The sequence below is a fragment of the Bacillus rossius genome, chromosome 3, assembly GCF_032445375.1.
Source record: "Bacillus rossius redtenbacheri isolate Brsri chromosome 3, Brsri_v3, whole genome shotgun sequence".
NCBI classification, from domain to species: domain Eukaryota; kingdom Metazoa; phylum Arthropoda; class Insecta; order Phasmatodea; family Bacillidae; genus Bacillus; species Bacillus rossius.
Genome location: NC_086332.1, coordinates 80457141 through 80470418, shown reverse-complemented (window position 1 = coordinate 80470418; position 13278 = coordinate 80457141). Strand labels below are relative to the sequence as shown.

The 13278-nt window shown below is 34.5% G+C and overlaps 1 protein-coding gene across 8 annotated transcripts in view; it reads left to right on the top strand.

The window, feature by feature from the left end:
* Window positions 1–13278, top strand: part of LOC134530959 (putative sodium-dependent multivitamin transporter) — a 72463-nt gene that overhangs the window by 42973 nt on the left and 16212 nt on the right. For all 8 annotated transcript variants that reach the window (XM_063366321.1, XM_063366326.1, XM_063366324.1 and 5 more), the window contains 2 exons: window positions 4139–4289; window positions 10714–10860. In XM_063366321.1, the coding sequence (XP_063222391.1) occupies window positions 4139–4289; window positions 10714–10860 (298 nt within the window). The remainder of the gene's footprint in view (window positions 1–4138; window positions 4290–10713; window positions 10861–13278) is intronic.

The following is a 13278-nucleotide window of genomic DNA, read 5'->3' as shown; positions in this document are numbered from 1 at the left end:
AAGTTAAGGTTAGGATTTTCGTAGGTACCTACCGAATTGCATTACAAATCTCAAACAAAACAAAACTAATGCATAAAAAAAACATGCAGAAGTATTTAATCATTAACACAGGCAATGTATATTTCTGGCAAATTTAACTGTCTAAGATGTACAATTTTTCCACAAAAACTGAAATGAAGCTACCAATGGCATCTAATTCTTTATGGATTAGGTGAAAGTACAAATCTTTCTCGTATATTCACTTCTTGAAGACAGGTGTATAGCAATTGTTAAGTGAAAAAAAAAAAAACCTTAATTTCAACATAAAAATTTAAAAGACACTTATTTTTATCGCAACCCTCACCTCGGTAATTGTTCCGTATCACGTATCCAAGTTTATCCCTTGATCCTGTTGGCATGATCATGTATGATTTATCCGGTGGCACATGATGCTTGCTGTTTTAATTAATGTTAAAACAGCATGCATCATTACCATAGGATCAATGTATGCAGGATCATGCCATTAGTATCAACTATCAAGGGATAGACTTGGATACGCAATACAAAATGTTTACCCACACCTCCCTCTAGACCTAAAAATAAAATTCATACAAAACATTTAGACTAATTAAAGTACAAAAGCATCACGCTTGAGCAGAATTTGAGACTCATTGACATTTAGAACAGTACCTAAGTATTAATGTATTGTGTGCTTGTCCTCGATGTGCGACTACACACTACCTAAAAAGAGGAAATTCTGTAGGGCATGAAAACAAAATGCTCATCACTATTTTAATTACACAAAACTTTTATTTTGTTTCGTTTTAATAATTTACACATACCTAGTTTCGTCAAGCGGAAACTTAAAGTAAAGTTAATTATTATTATCTCTTCTCTTGTTGTAGCAGTAGTTAACACAACACGTAGCTGAATCAGGCATGTTTCATAACAGTGATTTATAAAGTAGTTCATGAAATCATTGATATTATTTAACGAGATTACTATTTCAACATGATTGAAACAAAATTTCCTTAAAATTTTTTTATTAAACCTAATATTGTTTAATTCAACGCCGACACCATTAATTATGGTGTTGTTGGATAAACAGGTGGCTCAACATGCCAACGAAAACTCATTTATTTTCTTTTAAGTAAATATATTATTTTCATTTGAACAATACCAATTTATGCCATAAATTTGATAAAATGTTAAAAAAAAATTAATAATTATTTAATCAACGTGGTATTTTGATTATAATTTTTGTGCTCAGATGTTTGATAAAACTGTATAGCAACTAGAAAAATGTGATTGCTATGCCCTATGAAGTGTCCCCCCCCCCCTGCTCCAAACTGCGTGCAACGTAAGCAAGGTTTGAATAGTCCATTTCTGGTAAAATGAAAAAATTTTAAGGGCCCTCGTGACAGCCATTTACCGTTAATTGTTTTGATACAATTTGAAACAACATTATTTCTGCTGGAAAATCACTGAAACTTCAAAATTTCTTTAATGGGAAAATTTAGCAGGGCCGTAAAAGCATTCATTTTTGCCGCAAATGAACTATACTCACCCTTCCTGCCGGACAACATTCTCGGCGCGTGATGCATGGAAACTACAGTCGTGTGCCGCGCACAGCTATGAAAAACCTACGCGATTTCCAAGCTACACTAGATATCCGACTGGAGTCTGTTTACGAAAAGCATTTAAGAATTTTTTAATGCCCAACTGGTTCTATTGAGATGAAATGGCTAAAAGGCATGTTTTCGAAGTTTTAGGTGTAAAATACCCGTTACAAATTTCTTGAAAGTATCTTAGGGAAATGCATTACACCTTTATCTTTATTTTTCCGCCATATAATGTTACGGTCACCGCTCAGATTTCACAGTTATCTGACGGGAACGAGATGACTGCACGCCAGTTCAGAGCCTTGCACTTAGAGGTTTTACCGCGCTAGAACTACCATTGAGCGTCGCTCTTATCATCCCACTTCACTAACACACGCTGACCAAACGGCACCCTAAAGCTGATTAGAGGAAGCATGTAGAAATGCAAGGCAGGAAATTTTTCCAGCTTATCAACCAGGACCCGGGCAAGTCTTGACTATCAAGCTTTTCACATTAAAATATAAGAGACTTGTATTGTGTATTTTCGGTGTTATTTAGCGGTTTTTCTTAAAAATCACTTTTTTCACATTTTCCATATAAATTTGCGGAAAATTTTGTGATTTCGTGATTCACCATATAATCGTGGCCCTAGTTATTGCTCGCGCGAGAGGTGAGACGTGGAATGTTAGAAGAAAGATAAATGCGGGGTAGACAGACGGCAGCCAGTGTGTTTCCTGCGCGGGGAATAAGTGGCGTAGCCTTTTGTTTTTTATGCTGGGTGAAGCGACCTTTTTCTATCAACCCACGGGAAAAGATAATTGCTTGAGCTGTCAAAATAAACATCGCTGCGGCAGTTAATCAAGTCGAGGCGGGCGTGCATCCAGTCGGTCGCTGTGTATTGTCAACCGATCGTAATCAAAATCAAGAGAAATTCGCAAAAAGCTAAACGTAAACACATTGCCACAAAAACCTTTATCTGTACCCTGCCGGCAAAGGGACGTGGAATGGGGGTTGTTAAGCGCTGACAGCGGTCGACAGGAAGCACTCGGCAAGAGAAACGCAGTAACACGCTACTCACCACAAGAAACTTATTTTCTGTCCGATATTCTTCGGATTTTCGTAAATTTTTTCACGGTTCCTCGAAATTGTTTTGTAATAGAGAGGTGGTCGCAATAAATGGGGTCACAACTCGCAACAAAAAGGTTTTACTGTATATAAGTAAGTCTGATGCTGTTGGTTGTACTAGCTGGAATATATTTGTCATTACTAGATACCGGAACAGAAATGAACAGATGATTCACATGGGAAAGGTTGTTAAATTAGTGGTGCAATGAAAAATATCACGGGCCTGTCAGGATTGATGTGAACCAAGTGGTGATGCACGAATTAGTACTTGAAAAATTAAAATGTAAATATCCGAACAGTTATATCATTTTCATTGCCAGTAAAGGATGGTTAGGAATGTTCGCGGGAAGGTACGTAACATGAGTTGAAGGTCACGCCTGGGTGGGCAAGTCAACCAGCCGATTGATGATAACAAGGTATCTCCTGTTACGCGGTGTCGTATTTGTCATACAAAGTATTCAATGGTAGGCTTATAAGTTATAAAGATAAATAATGTGAGACATATTTATCGTGGAGTGTTATCTATGCATTTATATTACGTAAAGAATATTTCCCTACACATTTTGGAACACATTAAGCTAATTACCATTTCTGTTTATGATGACCAATGCTTCAAAATATGCAATTTCGGATAACACAAAATTTTTTTAGAAAAACATTAGGTGTGCTTAATGAGGGTTTGGTGTACTAGAGTGCATTTGTACATAATAGTGAATTAGTATAAAAAGTGATGTGACCTTTTTTCCAACAGACCAATTAAGAGATGTGGAGGTGGATAATATTTTTAATTTTTAGTTAAAAATTCATTACTCCAAAACATATATATATATATTTTACATTAAAGTTTGCCAACAGATAACTAGACACAAAATTTTATTTTTATTCAAATTTCATTTTTAAAACAGAGGATTTTGTGTAATTATTTTTGTTTTTATGAAAGCTCTCTTTTTAATACTTCACCAAAATAATGGTAAAATTTATATGCTGCATTTTTACAATAAAATAATTTTTAATAAATTTGTGTAAAACAGATACATTCAGAAAAATAAAACTAAATTAGCGAGCAATTCTGGTTTAAAAGTGATTCAATAAGAGATGCTTTATAAAACAAATTAAATTAATTTTTGTGATCCATGCACTTTGCTACAATGTATTGTCTGAAAATAATGACATGCCTTGAATTTCAAATATGAAAAGATTACTTTTTTATGTTTTTAATAAAGTATTTTTTAACCTGCTTCTTAATTTCAGCGCCATCTTGTGTATTAACTTGCATTTTTGTGTTATGCAGTGTTTTTCGGTGTAGTTTCGGTTTTATCGCAATGCACCATATAATTTTGTCTGTACAGATAACTTATTGTGCACGTCAATTACACCCTTTTAATAAATCAGGAATAGCTCATTATTGTGAGTTTGTGTGTGTGCGCGTGCAGGAGCATTCAGAGATCCCAGGTCGCCTTGTGGCTGAGCTGGCCCATTCTCAGCCTCATCAGCTTGAGCACTTCTCTGGCAGGACTGGCCATCTACTCGCGGTACCACGACTGCGACCCCGTCGCGGCCGGTCGCATCACCTCCACCGATCAGGTACCTGCGGTCCCAAGGATACCTTTTTTCCTTTCATGCTCCAAATACGAGGGCTATTCGTAAAGTAAGCTCCGTTTAGTTATTAAAAAAAAAAAAAACTTGCCAAAAAAGTTTTTATTGACAGTTTTTACTCCCTACAGATCTACTTTACATTTACCCGTAATCGCCATTCAATTCCAAGCACTTTTCGTAATGCTGCACCAGTTTCTTGAACCCCTATGCATAGAAGTTTGCCACCTCGAAATTAAACCTGTTGATAATCGTAATTTTGTAATTTTTGCTGTAAGTGTTGACCCAAATTTCATTAAATCAACAAAAATAACGCCCTTTTCGTCGCAACAAATGTTAGGCAACATTTTTCTACTCAAGCATGGTGGTTGTGTAAAAATTTTCCGAAGATGTTTACTAAACGCCTGAACTTAAGCTACACACATTGTGTATTTATATGCCATGATGCCCATGGCCAAGGCGTCTGTTCCATTCCGAGGTGGCGAACTTCTGTTCAGAGGGGTTAAAAAAACTGTCGCAGTGTTACAAAAAGTGTTAGAACCAAATGCCAATTATGTGAAAATGTGAAGTAGATAACTAGATATGTAGTAAATTAAACTCGGTAAAAACAATTTCTGACAATTTTTGAAGTTATACTTCTAATGCGACTTCCAACAAGGTTGCGTTAAACATTTAATACTCCTGGGGAGGGGGAATAGAAATAGAGAGAGCGAGAGTGAATGCTATTGTAAGGAATAGAGAGTAAGAAAAAATAAAGATCCTGACAGTTGTAGTGTTGCCATATTTGTTTGAATTTTCAATACCATTTTTGTATATTACAATTTAAATTGCAGAAAAAAATCATGTTTCATAGTCACATAAATAGTGAGTGTGTGTAATTTCTCTATGTCCACGAGGTCTCGCCGCATCAATTTTCTCCTTGGGGCGAACCCGTCCGCTTGATTAAATAAACAGCTTTTATCGTTGAATGATTTCATGATTTATTTCATGAAATTCTGCTATCATAAAAAAGTTAGTTTTATAGACATTCAATAGGTGTCTCTCTCTCTCTCTCTCTGAAAATCAATCTATGAATCGTTATAAATTTATTTCCTTTATTTTTTTTAGTTTGATTTGATAAATATGATTTCACTAAAAATCAATTTCTACCCCTTCCTATTTTCATTTCCACATTACGAAGTTTCACTTCTTCCGCGCGGAGGGACTCCACGCACTATTTTTGCATGCAATTAAAAACTATTTTTTAATGATGCCAAAGAAGTATAACTTCTCACGCATGTACCTAAGTACACGCACCCATTTTTATTTTCAATGACGTAACGTAGCTTACTTTACGAATAGCCCTCGTTATTCTAAATGTAGCTTTGACCAATAATTCTACTCTATGTGCAAAAACTCTGATTGGTTTTTAGTAGAGGTGGGACGATACCACACTTTCGATACTCGATTCTGTATTGTTTTTTCAGTTCGATACTTTCGATACTTTGATACTTTCGATACTCCAGGGGAAAATATTTTCCCATTAAGTAACAATTATTACAAATAACATAAATTAGTTTTAAACTATATAAATTCAATCTATCATACCAGCACAATGTCAGATTAAACTTAAATACATAATGTATAAATAATTGAATTATATTAATTAAAGATATGAATTCATCATTATATATATACATATAATAAAACCACCAGAAATTTAAAATACAGTCAATAATCAGTAAAGCTGACATGAGAAACAGTGGCCTTACAAAATGTTTGAAGTCCTTTCTTGGAGGGGGGGGAAAAGTCACCAAGCCTAAATTAGAAATAAAAAAATTAGGCTATTGTAAAAAGAAAATCAGAAATTTTTGCTTGTTTGTTTCATTTTACAAACAAATTTATGCAACAGAACAATTTTCAATAAAATTTTAACTTGAGAAACGTAAAATACAAAACAATCTGATCGTAAGAAAACAATAACAAACGGGTATATTCAGTTCAAAGATTAATGAATGCACAAAATATGAGATCCGTGCCTTGGTAAAGCGCGTGCACCATTTTCATAATCATTGCTAGTTTGCGCCACTAGTCTCGCTTGGTGCTGGCCAGAGATGCTACTAGCGAAGTGCACAGTCTTCCTGATACTATCCATATCTATGATGTGATAAAGTTATTTTCTTACGTTTGCAAAGGTGAACAATGAATGTTTTTCAAAATAAAAGCATTAATTAAAACGTAATTTATCAGGAGGAATATATCTAACAAAAAAAATTTGTGAATTTTAGGACTTTTCCACATCGTAAAAACGTATGAAACGGGAAATTAATGATTTTATAAGTGTATGTTCCGGGAAAGTAAACCATTGTAAATATAGTACTTTCGACGGGACCAAAATTAATCAGTGTATGACACGGGAAAATTTATGAAACGGTAACGTATCATCGAGGTTCTACTGTAGTTGTATTTTGTACGATGGCGACTCAAAACTTAATTCAATACAAATGAACAAGCATTCCGGTATCGAAAAAATGTATCGAACTTACAGTTTCGATACTTGATACTTTGCGATACCATCAAGTATCGAAGGTATCGAGGTATCGAAGTATCGAAAATCCCATAACTAGTTTTTAGCTATCTTCCTGCAGAACATCCAAGCAATCACTAAACAGCAATAGAAAAAACTGATTTAGATAAATAATCTAGGATAATTTGTGGTTATGATAACAATCATTCCTGGACTGGTTCTTTTGAAAGATATTTGGAGAGGAATAAAACTAAATTTTTTAATTAATACATAGGTATGCTATTTGAACCATTTTTTTTTGGGAGGGGGGGGGGGGTGAGTGTATACATCTACAAGTGCCAACTATTTGTTTGTTCTTGTCCATTAATAATTACTTTAAGTTAGTTGTGTATTAGACAGCGTACCTTTCTTGTAGTTACGAGAGCAGTGGGTCCAAATAAATTTATTTAATCTCTTTTCCTTAGTCATAGATGATGACAACCTGTTGAAAAGAATAATAAAATAAATAAAAAGAAATGTAGTACCTACACTATCATAGCATGCTCAATCCACGAGGGAACTCTGCAAAAATTTATTGATAAACTTACAGTTCTGTACTTGCTTAAATGATAAAAGTTTCCTTTACTAGTTGTGAAGTACAGTGAGCTCTGCCAACCTGATAGAGTGGAGTTGAGAAATGAGGTTTTCTCGAATGCTTCGTTGTGAGGCACTGTATTGTCTTTTGTTGTGTGTGCTGGTACTTGTGCCAGGGTTGGCTGGTTTAAACCTCAATGTTTAAACCACAGTTTAAACCAAGTTGTTTTTATATATAAAAAAAAGAAAAACAATTTTTTTAAATGATGTATTTTTATATAGAATATCTTAAATTTTTAATGAAAGGTCTGACTCCACTCTAATACCAACAAAAGTTAGCTCATTATTAATGTTTCTTGTGATTTACAGGAACAAAAAATTGTATGCTAATCAAGGTCTTAAATATTAAATTAAATTATCTGAATAATTTGTAAATTAAACCCATCTAAATACTTCTGTAAAATTAAATTAATTAGTGAATTGTAGGCAGTGTAAAAAAAAGAGTAAATAAATAAGTTAATTATTAAAAGAAGTCCAATTGTGTGGGAAATCCCTGACTATACTATAAATCCCAATTCTGTGGGAAGCATTCTCAATGGAGAATATTCTTCTTGTGAGGGAAAAACCCTTTCTTTAGTTAAGTCCCAGTCAGATGTGCAGATTTGCTGAACCTCAGTTCTTTGATGTGATAACTTCTCTGGTTCAACATGAGTGGCAGAGAGCAGGATGTTGTATGGCTTTGATTTGAACATGCTGAGAACCAAAATTAATAACGTAATAAAAAAGGTTGGTTTAAACAACAAAAAAGTGGTTTGATTTTTTTAAAAAAATCTGTTGTTTTTTGTTTTTTTTTTTAACTTTACTTTTGCCAATATTTACTGGTTTAATGTGATAATGTTAAATACAGACTAGAACCTGGTATAACTGTCTTGAATTGGTAACTAGAGAACACTTTTCTTTGCATCTTGATAAATGACACCCATAATAGAAAGAAAATTTTTAATTATTTATTGTGCTTTTGGGTGGCTTGTGAGTCTTGTCAATATATGCAAAAGTGTGATTCTGGTGTGTTTTTGTATAAGAATTATTGAATAGTATCAAACTGGCTAATACCTAACTATTATTTTTAAGCTGCACCACACACTATCCTAGCAATTAATTCTGTGTGTACAAGGGGTTAGTCAACATATTAAAGCTACAACCACACAGGGCGCTATGTTCGCGATGTTTGCTACGCGAGTAAAATATAGCCAGCTGCATCTCAGGTGTCACTGACCATACACAAAGCTGTGTTCGCTGTGTTGGTGACGTCACCAGGTGTTTGGTTCTCAGCTATTTTTCCAAAACATAGCTAACTTTGCACATGCGCATATAAAAAAAAATTGTTTTCATGCGGAGTTGTGTTGTATTTCTAAGTTTGCTTTAAATTAGTATCAGGTGGACGGAAAATTTTATTGAAGGAGTATGAATATATCCATGTTTATGGAAAAAATTGAAAAAAGACTATAGAAAGCAGGATATGCTAGCTATGCCTGGGATTTTATTTCAAGGGAATGCTATCAAACTGAGTTGTATTTATTCTGAAATAATCAATAAATTTGGCTTCATCTTCACGTAACTGCTTTATCAGATGATGAAAGTCTCCAAATTAATTTTTTTTTAGATTAACATCATGAACACATTTATTTTTACATTTATATACTGTGAGAGCCAGCAGAATATTATCTTCGTTGTAATAATCACTTGAATCCCACAGCATGCGTGTCTCCAACATAGTGAACTAGACTATCATGTGTGGCCACCTGGTGCAATGAACATAGCGAACATAGCATAGCTGCCTGTGTAGCCTCGGCTTAAGAGTAACCTCATCCTTTATGAACTGTGCACTCTACCGGTATGTTGCAAATTAGTTTCTGTAATTATCAGCAGCAGAAGTCGGGGAATAGCACAGGTGCACTTTGAATAGAAGTGCACAATATTTCTCATTAAATAGTGTAAACTGTAGATAGTTAAGTATGCAGAGAGAAAAAATATGTACAGAAATGTGGAAGGTAGGAAATATAGGGCACAGTTGGCATAGGAAGTTACAGATAGACAAAGAGAAAACAGCAAGAGGAATCGGCACAAAGGCGTCTCCAGAAGAGGGGCAGTAGGGGTCTCTTCCGAGGTAAATTCTTTCGTTAAACTTTCCTTTCACCAAAAGTTGTTTAAAACTATTCAAACTCAGTATTTGAGATCATATTCCAAGACCATTATCAGACTTAATTAATGTTATGTTTTGCAACTGTATCCTTTCTTTGTGTTATAACCCTTCCTGAAATGTCTTCCTGGAGCAGCCCCTGAAGTGGCAGCTAACAACTAAAAAATCAATATAAACTAGGAGCTCTAAAACTTAAAGATACAGAGCTGTAGCTATATCAGTGAAGAGGAGCCAGATGAGGAAGAGAGTGAAGTAAGGGTGAACTAGATGGAGTCATTGATTACAAGGGAAAGCTTAATGCAGAAGATGATGAGAGGTGGCTTGGGAAGAAGATCATAGAGAATTAGAAGTTGTAGTGGAAGAGAAAGCGGAGAGTAACACAATAAAGTCTTTTTAATCTGGTACGTTCGAGACCACATCCTTACTAGATTAGCGATTTGGCAGGATTATCAAACACCAATGTAGTTAAAACAAAAATACTAATGAAAAATTAATTTAAAGTATAGTCTGACTTAAATTCAACTTCTTCAGTTTGGCATATTCATTAATCTGGTACCAATTGCATCAACAATTTTTTTCTCTGGATTCCAGTTTTGTAATGGTTTACATATCATGTTTACACAATATTACAACTGAGTACATATGGTGAACAGTCTTAGAGCAGCTTATTTCAATAAATGTTGTATTGTATGTTAATTTTTCTTTGCTATATCTTTAAAACTATTTTGGTGTTGGTGATCTGTCAAAATTGCTAATCCAGCACAGCTATGGTCTCAGAAATGCTGAACTCAAGAGTTTTTACTACTCAGTGATTTAAATTAAGTTATAATAAGCTGTTCTGCAGCAAGAAAAAAGATATATTAGTGTTACTGTTTTTAAACATCCCTGAAATTGTGTTAAAAAGTACTGCGGCCTGGCAGTCAAGGTCAACAAATGTAAAAATATGAATGCAAGCAGTTCCATAGGTGTCTTATTACAGGTTGCGCTGAACCAAAGAATACCAAAGTATTAAGTGGAGACTGTACTATGCAATTGTTATGTATACTTAGATGGTAGATTGGGAGCTGTCAAGTAAAAAAATTGCTTCTATTAAAACAAAATATTGTGATGTGAAGTGCATTAAATTATGTTTGCAGCTGATGCCGCTGTTTGTGGTGGACTCGATGGGTGGCCTGCCGGGTTTGTGTGGCGTATTTGTTGCTGGAATATTCAGCGGCTCGCTCAGCACCATATCCTCTGGAGTCAACTCGTTGGCCGCTGTCACATTGGAAGACTATATAAAGGTATGCATTTTTAAGTTATAGAAAGGGCCAGTCAATACTTTAGGTACACATACAGGACAGGTAAAATACCGTGTTTTCTCGCATAATCGTCACACTTTTTACTCTAAAATCAACCTTGAAAAGTAGGGGTGCGACGATTATGCGGGAAAAAAAATTTTTGTTAGACGAAGTTATTCATAAAAATTAAAAACAAAACCAATTCATTGAAAGTGCGTTTGTTTAAAATGTGAAGTATAAAAGAGCACGCCAAACTATTTAAATTAATAAGTCATGCAACAAAAAACCTCTCAACTTTAAATAAAAAACCAAAATCTGTGATCCAAATGCAAGCCGAACGAATGCTTAACTATCGCCGCAGTAAGTACACACTCCACGAAAGAGAGCGGGCCATCAGATGTAGTTAACTCGGCACTCGATAGAGAGTGCGCGTTGTATGCACTCGACGAGATATCGATATTCAGCTACGTGTGCGCGCTTATACGGGAAGCAACATAACCAATAGGGATGGGTCGGTACCGGTTCTCGATTCTCGGTTCCTACAGTTCTCAGCATTTTAACCGGCACCGAGAACTGCAGCTAAAATGTTGGTGCCGGTACCGGCAGTATAGCAAAACCCTTTACGAAAATAGTCCTTCACTACAACTTAACTGCAGCATGAAATGGCTCAACTTACGTCCAATTCACATATGAATTATTTTTTTGGACTACTGTGAAATAATATTCATCTATAACTATAAAATAAATTACACGTGAAAATCTTTACTAATATTATAAAGAGGAAAGATTTGTTTGTTTGTTTGTATTGAATAGGCTCCAAAACTACTGGACCGATTTGAAAAATTATTTTTCCATTCAAAGCCAACATTATCCCTGATGAACATAGGCTACTTTTTACTGCGTTATTTATTAACCACATTATTTAAGCAACATATTTTAATTTTTCTATCCCTGATGAATAGAGACAAGATTTTATGGTGTTATTTTAAGACAAATTTCGGTGTAAAGAAATAAAGATTTCGGTGTTATATGGTTTTATTTTTTTGCTCAAAATACCCATGGCAAAATTTTCTTACTTTTCTGTACGATATGAAAATTTATTAAAACAAATATTAATATACACTAAAACCTCATGATCTAATTACAATTAAGTTCATTTGCAAATTCATAGGTAATTAAGTTCATTTGCAAATTCATAGGTAATTAAGTTCATTTGCAAATTCATAGGTAATTAAGTTCATTTGCAAATTCATAAATTCAAACTTTTAAATAACTACTAAAAATTTCACGACTTAATTACAATCACATATACTACAAAATTACACAATTAAGCACTTCCAAAGTTACTATTAAGACAGTTTTATTGAAATGCTATCATAGTTAAATTTTCCGTATTTTCTGGCGTGAGACGTTGTCTTCTGTCACTAACTACCAGTGAGTACATACCTGGAAAATGAACGTTCTGCATCAACATTTGATGTTGGGAACCAGATTGCCCTTAAACTGTGTTAAACTACAGTTCTGTAATGTAGCTGTTGGTTACTCTGCACAGAAATGTTGTTTATCTTCTCGGATGCTGATGGTGCATACTTTCAAGAACAGGGTATAGCTATGGTGAAATCCCTTTGTACACAAAACATTCAGAGCTGCAGATGACACACTACGTGTGTTTATTGTATTGTGCACATAATTGCCTTAATGGCATTCCACATAAAAGGGATACAGAGTATGTATTTTACTATGCATGGAACAGTTCTAGAGATATACAAAAGAATTTATGAACTTATATTTATTAACATTTAGGCCTCCATTACCGATTGTGCATAAGTACCCAATGTTTTTATATGAATTTAATACACTTTGTATAGCTCATGTGTGCTGTGATAAATAACTTGTTCATTGTTTATCAAAGTACCTTTTTTTTGTTTATAACTTGGCTTTTTTTAGGCACAAAAATAAGTGTGAATTGGAAGTAATTTTTTTTTGAGAAATATATCTTTAGTTGTATATGGTTACCCTACCTTAAGCACCTGCATATAATTCCCAAAGAGCCTGGTGAGTGGTAAAAGTGAGGCATGCTACGTATAGAGCAGTTGCAGATTGAAGGTAGGAGGAGGAAACTGGTTGGTGCAATCTGAGAAACCACCCTACTCCTTCAAAGTTCAAATATTGCATTTCATAGCACTAAAATGATTTTGCTATAGAATTAGGTGTCTGAACCCTACATCAACCTGCAACCAGATAAACTGCACACATGGCCCAAATGTGTGTGATGCGGCAGGCTTGGTATTTCTTCTTATTCTCTTCCTCGTACACTTTTGCTCCAAGCCAAAACCAAGCAGGTAATTCTATATTGCTTTTGAGTTAAAACAAGTTTTGTGCTGATGATGGTTTATTTCAGCACTAACAGATAAAACTTAG